The sequence below is a fragment of the Corythoichthys intestinalis genome, chromosome 10, assembly GCF_030265065.1.
Source record: "Corythoichthys intestinalis isolate RoL2023-P3 chromosome 10, ASM3026506v1, whole genome shotgun sequence".
Classification (NCBI taxonomy): Eukaryota; Metazoa; Chordata; class Actinopteri; order Syngnathiformes; family Syngnathidae; genus Corythoichthys; species Corythoichthys intestinalis.
This window is the reverse complement of record NC_080404.1, coordinates 23,809,088-23,822,450: the sequence shown is the minus strand read 5'-3', so window position 1 is coordinate 23,822,450 and position 13,363 is coordinate 23,809,088. Positions and strand designations below refer to the sequence as shown.

General features: G+C 39.0%; 2 protein-coding genes across 3 annotated transcripts in view; both read left to right on the top strand.

The window, feature by feature from the left end:
* Window positions 1-5,561, top strand: part of tet1 (tet methylcytosine dioxygenase 1) — a 43,014-nt gene extending 37,453 nt beyond the window's left edge. For both annotated transcript variants that reach the window (XM_057848006.1, XM_057848007.1), the window contains 3 exons: window positions 80-256; window positions 2,216-2,321; window positions 2,806-5,561. In XM_057848006.1, coding sequence (XP_057703989.1) covers window positions 80-256; window positions 2,216-2,321; window positions 2,806-3,560 — 1,038 coding nt within the window. In that variant the 3' untranslated portion in view covers window positions 3,561-5,561. The remainder of the gene's footprint in view (window positions 1-79; window positions 257-2,215; window positions 2,322-2,805) is intronic.
* Window positions 5,562-7,785: 2,224 nt separating this feature from the next.
* The window catches only part of eif4e1c (eukaryotic translation initiation factor 4E family member 1c), a 44,520-nt gene continuing 38,942 nt past the window's right edge, over window positions 7,786-13,363 (top strand). The window contains exon 1 of the mRNA XM_057848837.1: window positions 7,786-8,223. Within this exon, the coding sequence (XP_057704820.1) occupies window positions 8,206-8,223 (18 nt within the window). The 5' untranslated portion in view covers window positions 7,786-8,205. The remainder of the gene's footprint in view (window positions 8,224-13,363) is intronic.

Here is a 13,363-nt window from a genome sequence, read left to right as displayed (position 1 = left end):
ACCAATGGCGACGGAGACAAAATTCCAGAACGAATGAGATCCGAATCTACTGGGTTCTTCTCGGTGTTCTGTCTTCCAGGTTTGCACTTTAACAAAAGAAGATAACCGCGCAGTTCGGAACATACCGGAAGACGAGCAGCTCCACGTTCTTCCCCTCTACAAGATCTCGGACAGGGATGAGTTTGGTCGTATTGAAGGGCAGTGGGCCAAGGTCCAAACTGGCGCCCTCCAGGTTCTGTCGGCCTTCCCAAGAGAGGTGAGCGAGCAAACAGTCTTTAGTCAATTTGTTCAAATTTGGCCAACTTTTGACAAAATTTTGGAAGCAGTGTCATTTTTGGCAGCCCTCTTCATTTTCCCTTAGTCTTTTGTACAAATATACATACAGAATATTCAAAATCTCAATTCAAAATCAATTTTAAACCAATTGTCAATTTTGTTCAGATTTAGTCAACAACCACTCAAAATGTTTTTGTCTGGAAAATTCAAGTTTTAGTCAAAAAATAAAGGTCACCAACAAATTGGAAAGAACACTGATAGACGAACACATATTCTAGCGTCTACAAGGAAAACTCTAAATTCGTGATAATACGCACTCAGCAGGATTTCATTTCAATTAATTAAACCCACCTGGACGCCACCAACTGTATGTAAAAATAAAAAAAAAGTTGTCTGAGTGTTTAAGACAACGCTTGCTAAAATAAACGCAAATGCTATGCTAACGCTACGAGTTAAATTTAGTGTGCGATGATGATCACGCAGCACAGACCTTTAAAGGCTAAAGCAATAATTTCATATTCTCTCTGGCCAAGATAAGAAAACAGATCATACCGTGTGTTTCAAAACAAGCAAGCCTGGAACGCAGCCTAGCTTAAAGGACATCCTAAACACCGGTGAGGATGGGGTCGGGGGGGGGGGGGTCTCAGCACATGTCTCATGAGTGACAAGACCCAAACACTGCTACAATTCGGGCTGTCAATATAAAAACGTCACGCATTGTGAACATTAAATAGGGTTGCCACCTTTTCAGAAATAGAAATACGGGACGTTCCCCTCGCGGCCAAAGCTGTATAGGCAGGAAAAAAAATTGACATCCCCAAAACTCCTAAAATGCATAGAAATGTATCTATTCACATATATTCACTATTGGTTCAATACGGCACGCAACATTTAATTCCCAGTTACGGATCGTTCCTTATTTCAAGGGACGGGTGGCACCCTTAGAACATATGACACAAACTATGTTGCATTTTTGTCTCATCAATGAAAACCTGGCCATAGTGTCCTTATGTTTTAGTCTCCCAAGACACGTTTTTCCCTCGTCATTGCATTGTCATGAAAAAATAGGTCGTCGACAAAATAGTTTTGTTATTGTCATCGCTGACCAAAACAACAATGCTTGGAAGGAACCGTTTTGATTAGTTTTAACAGTTAAACTTATATGTCCACACCTTGAAGTTCAGCTACATTGCTTTCTTTCAGCAGCATGTCTGCTCTAATTATATCTGCCGTTTTAGCGCCTCGAAGCGGGTGATGCCATGAACTGCATGTCATTTCTGATATGGAAGTAGACCATCAAATCCAACAACAAAAAATAAAACAAAAAGTAATAATGAAAAAGTGGGGGGTGGGGGTTGATAATTGTAAAAATGACACTAAAATGTGTTATTATATATACAGTGTATATACAAACACACATTTTTCCTATTGTTGCATATTCAGGTTTGTGACAAATCAATTCCTTGTGACAGGTGGACTTGCTTCGGCTTTTGACACCAATCTCAATAGAAATATTTTAGCCAGAATGCACTTTGAATCAGCTTGGGGAAAAAATAGTGATGGTTGTACTTGTGCAGTGATTTCTATTGACAAAATATAGTAAAATAATATAACAATAGTTTGAACCTTTTTTAAGAAGAACTACATCTCACGTAAGGCTTCTTGGCGATTCCTCTAAAATGTGTGTTCCACTGTTGATTTATTCTTTTTTTTCTCCTGGTTATAATATCAACATATAGATTTAGTCCCATAAGGGAAACAAACACCTTATCTTGAACGGGAGGTTGTCATTTGGGCTGCTTTTTATTGAACTGGACAGGTCTTACTGTGTGATTGGGCTGGAAAGTGTCTTTGATCAGAAAACGATGTGACCAGTATGTAACTATGACATAAATATTGGAATAAAATACCAATTTGAAGCTCTTTTCTTTTGCACAAGGTGCGTCTGCTAGCTGAGCCGGTAAAATCAGCTCGCAAGATAAGGCAAGAAGCTCGTTTGAAGGCTCAAGCTGCCAAAGTCAAGCGGGAAACCCCCACCAAAGGTGGTAAGTTAAAGTCATGTCTTACTTTTAAGTTGTATACGCAAAAACAAGAAAACACCTTCGATGCAATATACACTGTAATCTGTAGTATAGCGATTCTTCATGTGTGCTTCTAGTCTAGTCTAGTTCAGTTTGCCTTTACTTAGAAATGTATTTTTTTAAATGTCCTAGGCCATCAATGGCAATGAAACATGATTATTCAATGCCAGCTATGTCTACTAAACTAGCCAAATGTCCTGTCTATTGACCATGTTGACCTAAGAATGGTAAAAATCCTTTCTTTAGCCTCTTAACTGATAAGCTTCTATTGACGGCGCTAGACGTCCGATCCATTCGGCGCTGATAGACGATTGTTCAACGCTTGCTATTTCAGCTCAAATAGATCTAATGTCTATCACTGTCAACTGCAGTGAACGAGTGAAGAACCATAGTAGATTTCTCTGTGTTGAAATCCTATTTATTTATTTATTTTTTGCTTTCTAAACAGAGCAACTTGCCTTTTCCAACAAATTATCGCCTGGCCCCGCCAGTGTGGACCGGTGCCAGGCCAGCACTTACAGTCAAAGCACCAGCAACTACCAACAACAGAGGGACCTGCCATCCCCCCGCCCCCACCTCCGTCCCGGCTTGCCGTCGGGAGCTGCTGACGTGGCGAACGGTTACCCCGGCATCTACCCTGGCACTATCAAACGAGAGCCGGGCGAGGTGCACTCATTCTCCCCCCGACCTCCCTCCGAGGGCCTGTACAGCAGGCTGAGTGGACCCGGCGTCTCGGAAGAGGATGTTAAGCAGGAGGAGGTGTGGTCGGACAGCGAGCACAACTTCCTGGACCGCGACATCGGCGGCGTTGCGGTGGCTCCCTCACATGGCTCCGTCCTCATCGAGTGCGCGCGGCGCGAGCTGCACGCCACCACGCCCATCCTCAAACCCGACCGCCGGCACCCCACGCGCATCTCCTTGGTCTTCTACCAGCACAAGTCCCTCAACGAGCCGGGCCATGGGATGGCTGCGTGGGACGCAAAGATGGCAAGGAGGGAGCGTGAGAGGGAGGAGGAGGAAGAGGAGGAGAGGTTGAGGTTGGAGGAGGGCAGCAGAGGAAGAGCCACGGAGGAGGAGGAGCCGCACGGGGAAGCCGCCCGGGTCCCCACGCGGCAAGCATGGACGCTGCCAAGGGACGGGGTGGTCACCGTGTCGCCTTACGCCCTCACGCAGGTGACGGGTCCTTACAACAGCTGGACTTAGGCAACACAAACACACACACACTGAGCTTATTTATGCCTTACCTCAATCAACTTTAGACTCTTGTTTTTTCTACCTGGTTTTAATCAAGCTCTTCTGATTTAAGGTGAGATGTTTGAGTATTTATTCAATATTCTGAAAGGTCTGTGTAGTAGTACGCTAGGTATCCTTACTTGGAGGACATGTACCCTAGGGGGGTACGTTCATTCGCTGCCACCCTCCCAGTCCAAATGGATTGGACGTCTACATTCGTATATAATATAATTAAAACAAGCTAAACTGTCTCACCATTAACACGTAGAGGACTTATTAGCATGCAAAAATGTTCCCACTAGTGAAGCGTACTAGTACACAAACCTAACGGAAATGAAACGCTCATGCAACTTCACACATTGGCTGCCACTGACGACAATTGAGGTCCAGTTATTTGGAATGGATCGGACAACTATCGCCGTCAGTGATTGAATGGAAAGCTGTTTGAGCATTTTCATGTGATGTAATAATGGCTCAAACGTCTTGCTTTGTGCTCCTTGGTCTTTTTTCAACTGTGAGTTTTATGTTTGTAAAAAAGATGGTGCTTTGAAGCATTTTTAAAGAACGTTTTTAAGTTGTTTTTTAACTACTTCATATATACAGTATGTCTACACACGATAAGAACAAAAAACATGATTATTTATTTCTAATCATTTCTATTTAATTCCTGATGTTAAGCCTGTTTACTGCAAGAGTTCAGAGATAACTGTCGCGTGCGAATCGGAATCGACACCGCTGTTTTGACGTACGAGTTTCACGAGCAGAATTTGAGGTACGTTTTAGATGGAAGTAAATCAAAGGATGAGCTCTGATGGAACTCCTAAGTCCAAGCAAGTGTCGCTGTCCACGCACTAACAGGCTTCTATTTGACGACAGATGATCTCACGTAGCAAAACGGCTTTCCACGTCTGCTCTCCTGCTTTTCGTTGTCCGCGAAAGAAACAATTTGTTGTGTGGAAGGTTGCTAAGAAGCACTTTTTTCATTTTTCTCACTTGAAAATTTCGCCCAAATGTTAGGCCACATTATGTACAGATAGTGATTTAAATATACATATATATCTATATAAATATATATAGTTTTATTTTACAGTATTCAAAAACACTTAGCATTCAGAGAAGGTATAATTTACAGCAAAGTGCTTATCATGAGTGGCACTTATTTGATATAGGCTCATCTGGAAAGTTGGGATCATAGGATTTTGGAAGTTTTTCTGACTTTTAATGGTGCTTGTTAAAACCTCAGTTTGTCATTTATGCCAACATACTTTGCCTATTTGTACTGTATTTACTTACATCAAATAACAAGGTGCAAGCAACCCAATTTTCACCATTTTAGTGAATTAAAAATATATATATATTTGACAGGGAAAATCCTTAAATTCAACCCAACTATGTGAATGTTTGTACCAACAATTTTAGCATTTACTGTGTAAAAAAAAAAAAAAAAAATTAAATAAAACAAAAAAAAAGAATGACAACAACAACAAAAAACACTCCAGTCATCCATCATCGATTGAAGCAGTTTTGACAACTTCATACTTCCTTCACAGCACCTAAAGAATGTGATTTTTTTTTTTTTTTTAAATTTCAAAGTTTGACACATTATTTTTAAGGCTCTTGGTGCTAATGGGACAAGTTAGTTCACTGTCTCAACCTGGTTTTATACTCAATAGGGATGGTGCTCTTTTTAAGATTAAAAAACTGTATTCGAGTTCTCCAAATCAGTTTTGGTGCTGTTGCGACCCACGGTCAATAATGATTTATTCATACAGTTAAATGCAATTCATAGTTCGGTTTTATTGTCTTCCACGAAACAAAAAATGGAATGAGTGTTGGGAATCAGTTGATTTACAGGAAACGCCACGACAAACCTGATTTCTTGTATCAGTCTACATTACAAAAGAGCAAAGGAAGTGTTTTTCATTTTTGTATTTTTTAATCAACCAAAAGCTATCACCAGCATTGAAAAACTTGGGGGGGGGGGGGGGGGGACTTTTTACTAGTTAAAATGTTGTGTAAATATGTATGTGAACTCTATTGTTTTTACTGTATTGTGTGTAGACGATTGATGCTCTTGCTTACTTTGCAACTCAATTACTGTTATGTGGCAAAAAAAGATATCCATTTTAGACTTGAGATGAGACTACATTTTGCATTTCTTTGATGGATGTCCGATCTCTTTGGGGATTGTGAAATAAAGTCATATTTATATTTTGGACTCGATCATAATAGTCTGTATATTGTTTGTCACAGTTATAGGCTTTACACAACACAGAATGCAATAATACATTAACGTTTGACTCACTGCTGTGAAATTTAGACTTTATCCTTTTGGTGTGTGAGGATGAGTCACATATTTTGATGCAGTGTGACTGCGGAACCAATGATGCGGCTGATCATTTAAAATGAAGAATTATATATTTACAAACGTATGATTTTTTAAAATGATAAATACCTTGCAATATATGACACATGTTCGTGTTAATAGTATTATCAACTAGTGGTGGTCGTTCATGTTTGAGCAGTCTGGTTTTACATATGTACAAGTGGCTATTTTTGTGTGACGATTCTGACGAAAGGGCTAATTATTGCCAAAAATTTATTATCTAAAGTGAAATTGAAAAGGCTCAAGTGACTTGAAGTTTCGCTCTGAGACTCCCTTTTTGGCCAAATTTCAATATTGTCCTATATGCATACAGTATGTGATACATCATTGGAAAGCTTAAAATCTCAATTTTCTGGGGGAAGAAAAATTTTGGACAGGAGGCATTTAAAAAAAAAAAAGTTTTTTTAAACAGCAAAACCCTAACTGGATGTGAGAGCATGAGAGAGCATAATTAAAGACGTCGTGATTTTAACGAGATATTATCGCGTACTTATTTCTTTTGGGGCGCAAAAACACTATCACCGAGTGTCAAGACAGCTGTGAATGGCCACAGCCGGATTTTGTGGGGGATTATAATGGTGAAACATGGTAATATAACAAGGGTCGCAATGCAGAAATAGCAGACAACAAGGAGTGGTTGAGTTTTTCTTTTTCATATATTTACCCTTTTAAACATTGTTTTTTTTCCTTCAATTTTTCTTTGACTGGATCGATTATCATCTCAAATAACGGTGAAAATTTGACAGTAACAAAAAAAAAAAAAAAAAAAAAAACAAAAAAAAAAACAATTACATGATAGTTATGAGGTAGATATCCGTGACTTATTTACGGACACCTTTTTTTTTTTTTTTTTTTTACTGTGACGTACCTTGTTTAAAAGTTTAAAATATGTTGAGTGAATACTTTTTTTAAGTTTTTTTTTTTTTTTTTTTTTAAATATGACCGTAAAAAAAAAAAAAGATACAAAAATACAAAAATAATTTTATTAAGTCGTTTTTATTTCTCTAAAGTAAATATTAGACATCAATTAATGATTGTAAGCCAAAAATAACAGACATTTCAAATAATAAATATCATTACTTACCTTCTTTTTATGGCCGGGTTGAAACAAAAGCGGTTGCGCGACGGCTGTAAACGGGGGTTTTCAGGGTAAAACGGACAAATTAAAAATAGTTCGGGGGCTTAATGCGCCATGAATCTGCTATGGCAGCATATACACTGTTGTTCTATCAAACACAACAGTCGTTTTGGTTTGAAATACAGCAGTTTCTTTCAAAGGGGAGTGCAAGAAACTGCTTTTTCAGTCTTGTCTGTGTTTTCCGCCATATACATTGTAGTGACCACTACAGAATTTACCAAGGGAAATGGTGTGGGGCATGTAGTGTTCCAGGGGGGAAAACTTTGTTGTCACGCGCGTTTCCGGCACAGACACGAGGCACGAGCGGCCGGATACGGTGTAGGCGCACTATCCTAGTCCCCTCACTATCCACTCGCGGGGGCCTGCGCTTGTCAGTGACGTTCCTTATTCTCGCTATATGAATATACAACTTTAGCATTTGTTAATAATACGCTCTGTGTGTAGTATCATCCATCGATTTTCCTTTTTAAATGAGCACTTTTAAGCGAACGCAAGAAGTAACAACGGGAACATTTTTAAACAGGCATTTCACGGGAGAGCATTTCGACTCTTCGGCCAATCACGGGAGAGCATTTCGACTCTTCGGCCAATCATATAGCGAGAGCGAGTGGCTAGTGAGGGGAAGAGGATAGTGAACCTACAACGGCAACACGAACTTTACTCAATGAGCTATCGAGACTCACAACATCATTGGCTACAACATATAGTGTTGTTTGTACATGATTAAACACTAGTGTAGTGTTCGATTCATATTTACATTACATTAAACGTTGAGATTATTCTGCTACTCATATTGAGTAAATAAATAACAATGTATAATGTATAACAATACGATTTTTTTTAAATAACAGAGAATTGTAATATGCGACATATACTTGTCAGCCGTGTTTGGGCGGATGTTTCCAAACGCTAGCTGGCTATCGCTGTCATGGATCAAACGCCATATTATGTCTACATGTTTTGTTTTTTAAAACGCAATTTTTAGGATTTAGTGGTAAACTATGTTTGAATGGTATGCTACCGGCTTCCGTACGCAAACGGCTACGGTGTGACGCAGCTACCTTAACGGGCAGATCAGTTCGACTGTCAAGATGGCGACATCGGAACCGGTAAGTAGAGCAAGAGCTAACTCGGAAAAAAACAACGTTTTCCCTTTCAGTAAGCTATCGCATCCTGTGGTTGTTTGACTATCTTGCTATTTAAAAGCACACTGTCGAAACGGCATGGCGTATTTACAAAGAAATTCATTCGCTTACGCTTTTTTTGACGTGGGTAGCTGTTTGCATTTTAGCATCTAGTCTGAGGCTCACTTTGTCGGCAGGGAGGCTTGGCTGCCTCATTCAAACTCCACTCAGTGACTGCGTCTAAAAAAAACAAATACAACACCGTAAATACGCTCTTGTTATTTATAATGATGCCTCTACGTTTTCCTGACTGGTTTAATAGAATTTCATTGAACGTCGTCTTGCATCGTTAATTAAATTTGTGACACGTGTGTGATTGTGTGCTTGGAGCTAGCTTGCCTGCCGCTAAAGATACCATTGTACACTTAATACATAATTAACTCATTGATGGCGACGGTAAAACCAGAGTTGCTTTCAAAATATATATATTTAATTGGACCACAAAGTAACTGTCAAAGTACTACTTACAACACTGAGGCTAAGGAAACGGGTCAACATCATTCCGACTTTTCTATCGACGTGACTGTTTTTCATAAATGAACACCTATCGCCATTTAAGGCGATACAGTCCAAATGGTTTGACGTCTATCGCCGTCAAGCAATACCAGTTCAAACGTATTGGACGTCTATCGCTGTCATTTACAGTGAATGAGCCAATGAAAAAGAAAAATAGGAGAATAACAGCATTTCTAGTACAAAGGTACATTTTTATTAACTAATTTACAGTAAGTCGCTAGTGTTGTATGACGGCAGACCCTTTAACACCTGGGCCCATTTTGTCTGAATTTGCATCCCATTGATATTGCCTTTTTATGGTAAAGAAAAAAATGTTCGCAATGGCCTAGTTGGGTCCTTTTTTCAGGACACTATAATCTTCTTCAAAGTAAACTGTTGTTTTCCTCACGAACCAAATGTAATCAACATTTTGCACCCAAAAAGACAACAAAATCCCAACATTTTTTGTCAAAATGTGTAATATTGATGTTCCATTCACAACCTAACATGCTCAACGCAACGTTTTGAAGCGTGGTAATATTTATTCAAATTGTTAGGATAAACATTCAATAGGAAAGAAAATGAGACTGAATAGTTTTATATATGATAATCCAACAGAAACAGCAGGTATGATCATAGGCGTTTTTGTCCTTTCTACAAACTATAGGTCTGGAGCGGGGGTCGGCAACCCGCTGCTCTTTAGCGCTGCCCTAGCGGCTCCCTGGAAATATATTTTTAGTTTTAATGTGGTTTCTGTAGGAGAAACATTACACAAACATTCTTCTAATTCATTAATATTGTAATCAAGTTAAACCTGAGAGTATTCACGTGGTGCGTCATTCTCTATAAGATTCACTGCAGTGAAAATAAACATTTACCGTATTTTCCGCACTATAAGGCGCATCGGAGTATAAGGCACATCTTCAATGAGTAGCACTAGTAGTTGGCGTTGCGTTATGCATCCACAAGCTGAAGCTGAGCTAAACGGAATGTTGTGCCATGATTAACTAATATTGATCCATATATATATGGCACATCAGAATATAAGGCACACCTTCAAATAATGGCCTATTTTAAAAGTGTTTTCGTGTGTAAGTCGCACTGCATTATAAGGACCAGTAGTAGTAGCTAAATAGAATGTTGTGCCCTGATAAGCCAATATTGATACATGTATGTAAGGCACATCGGAGTATAAGGCAAACCTTCAATGAATGGCATATTTTAAATCCATTTTCATGTACAGTGGGGCAAATAGATATTTAGTCAACCACCAATAGTGCAAGTTCTCCTACTTGAAAAGATTAGAGAGGCCTGTAAATGTCAACATGGGTAAACCTCAACCATGAGAGACAGAATGTGGGGAAAAAAACAGAAAATCAGTTTGATTTTTAAAGAATTTATTTCCAAATTACGGTGGAAAATAAGTATTTGGTCACCTAAAAACAAGCTAGATTTCTGGCTGTCAAAGAGGTCTAACTTCTTCTAACGAGGTCTAACGAGGTTCCACTCGTTACCTGTAATAATGGCACCTGTTTTAACTCATTATTGGTATAAAAGACACCTGTCTGCAATAGGTAAAACGCTTGGTGTAAAGAAATAAACTGTGGGAACAATTATGAGAAAATGGAAGACATACAAGACCACTGATAATCTCCCTCGATCTGGGGCTCCATGCAAGATCTCACCCCGTGGCGTCAAAATGATAACAAGAACGGTTAGCAAAAATCTCAGAACCACACGGGGGACCTAGTGAATGACCTACAGAGAGCTGGGACAACAGTAACAAAGGCTACTATCAGTAACACAATGCGCCGCCATGGACTCAAATCTTGCACTGCGAGACGTGTCCCCCTGCTGAAGCCAGTACACGTCCAGGCCCGTCTGCGGTTCGCTAGAGAGCATTTGGATGATCCAGAAGAGGACTGGGAGAATGTGTTATGGTCAGATGAAACCAAAATAGAACTTTTTGGTAGAAACACAGGTTGTCGTGTTTGGAGGAGAAAGAATAGTGAATTGCATCCGAAGAACACCATACCCATTGTGGAGCATGGGGGTGGAAACATCATGCTTTGGGGCTGTTTTTCTGCAAAGGGACCACGACGACTGATCTGTGTAAAGGAAAGAATGAATGGGGCCATGTATCGAGAGTTTTTGAGTGAAAATCTCCTTCCATCAGCAAGGGCATTGAAGATGAGACGTGGCTGGGTCTTTCAGCATGACGATGATCCCAAACACACAGCCAGGGCAACAAAGGAGTGGCTTTGTAAGAAGCATTTCAAGGTCCTGGAGTGGCCTAGCCAGTCTCCAGATCTCAACCCCAGAGAAAATCTGTGGAGGGAGTTGAAAGTCCGTGTTGCCCAACGACAGCCCCACAACATCACTGCTCTAGAGGAGATCTGCATGGAGGAATGGGCCGAAATACCAGCAACAGTGTGTGAAAAGCTTGTGAAGAGTTACAGAAAACGTTTGGCCTCCGTTATTGCCAACAAATTGTACATAACAAAGTATTGAGATGAACTTTTGGCATTGACTAAATACTTATTTTCCACCGTGATTTGCAAATAAATTCTTTGAAAATCAAATAATGTGATTTTCTGTTTTTTTCCCACATTCTGTCTCTCATGGTTGAGGTTTACCCATGTTGACAATTACAGGCCTCTCTAATATTTTCAAGTGGGAGAACTTGCACAATTAGTGGTTGACTAAATACTTATTTGCCCCACTGTATAGGGCGCACTGCATTATAAGGCGCAGTAGTAGTAGTAGTCGTGGTTGGCATTGCGTTATGCACCCACAAGATGGAGCTGAGCTCAGCGGAATGTCGTGCCATGATTAACTAATATTGACTCATATATGAGGCACATCGGATTCTAAGGCACACTTATGCTTTTGAGAAAATTAAAGGCTCTCAGGTGCAAATTATAGTGCGGAAAATACGGTAATAATGAAGGCTGTATTTATAGCCAATTTAGTCATTTTGATAGTTGGCTAATATAGATACAGTGTGTGTTGCCTTCATTATAAGGCTTTCAATTTTTTGAATTTTTTTTTACAGCGTGACAATGCTTCAAAGATGATTTGGGTAAACCTGTCGCCATCGACACATCTGGTATTAAAGGGTTAACGGATGTAGGTTTCGGTTTTTTAGGTTTCTGTTCCCTATTTCATATCCTGTACTTGTCTTTTTTTGTGTAAAAAAATCATGGTTATATTCTTTGAGCTAGACCAGAACTGTCAAAATGTGCTTTTACAAACAATTTTTGTGATAAAAGTATCATTTCCTAATGTTAGTGGTCAGCATCTTCAAAATAAGAACAAAAGTCATGGAAGTGTGACCTTGTTGAAAAGTGTTTCCAAAACCTACCGTAATTATTTGATTTATTTATTTGATTATTAGTCTTTGTCATATTTTAGTAATTTCAAAATGTGTTCGTCTAGTTTTCGTTGATTAAAAAGTCTGACAAATTTAGTCTAATTTTAGTCGCCGCTATGCAATCTGGTAAATCTGCTCAATTTATCGTGATACGTACTTAAGGCCATATCGCCCAGCCCTAGTCCATATACTACATCGATGAATTCTAACCTGTCATGACTGAATGGAAGTTAAGAAGGCCAAATCAATCCATACCGGTGACTATAGATAATGTTGCAAATATTGTTAATTCAGTACGTGACACAGATGGATTTGGACCACAAATAGTGTCTTGCTCATGTAGTAAACCTAGCTGCTAAGAGAGCTGTAGCAATCAACAGTGTGCCCAGCCTCACTTTACAAAGAGTAAAGATTGTTCTCAGCACTTTTATACAAATTTTTTTCAGATCAGTAAGAAGTAAGCATATAAATATTATGCGCTAAAATGCATGTTTATATGATGGCAATTTAATTTTTGCTCGTTAGCAAAAAAAAAAAAAAAAAAAAAAAAAAAACGGAACGAAAAACATAAATGTTTTTTTTTTTTTTTTTACAGATCATTAAATGTATTGAATCGGATCGAAAATTGTGTCCCCCGTATCAAAAATCGTACCGAACCGTGACTTAACTGTAGCGTTGCATCCCTATGGAACACAATTGCAGAAGCTATGACGGAAAAAGTTTTCATTTGCCTAAATGCTTAAGTTATTAAGTGTAATTTTTTTTTTTAAACACATATTTATTCTGTGTTTCTGTGCGGTATCAATATTGTTGTTTTTTACTTAAGAGGCATGGTCTATTGTTTTTAGTTGTGATTTCTTAAAAAGTATTTTTGAATTTAAGAGTAAATATTTATCGTGTTTAAATGGGTGTACTTGATCTATTAATATATACTGTATTCTCACTGTGCTATTGTAAATTGGTTAAAAAAAAATTGGGGGGGGCGCAATAATATCGCATATCGCAATAATTTATGAGAATAATTATCGCACACTAAAATTTGTTATCGCGACAGGCCTAGTCACATGAGTGACACGACCCAAACACTACTAGTATGCAGGCTGACAATAGGAAAATGTCACACGTTGCGAACATATGACAGAAATTTTTTTTTTTTTTTTTTTGGGAGGTTCGGTCCCGTCGGATGAAAACTGTCAT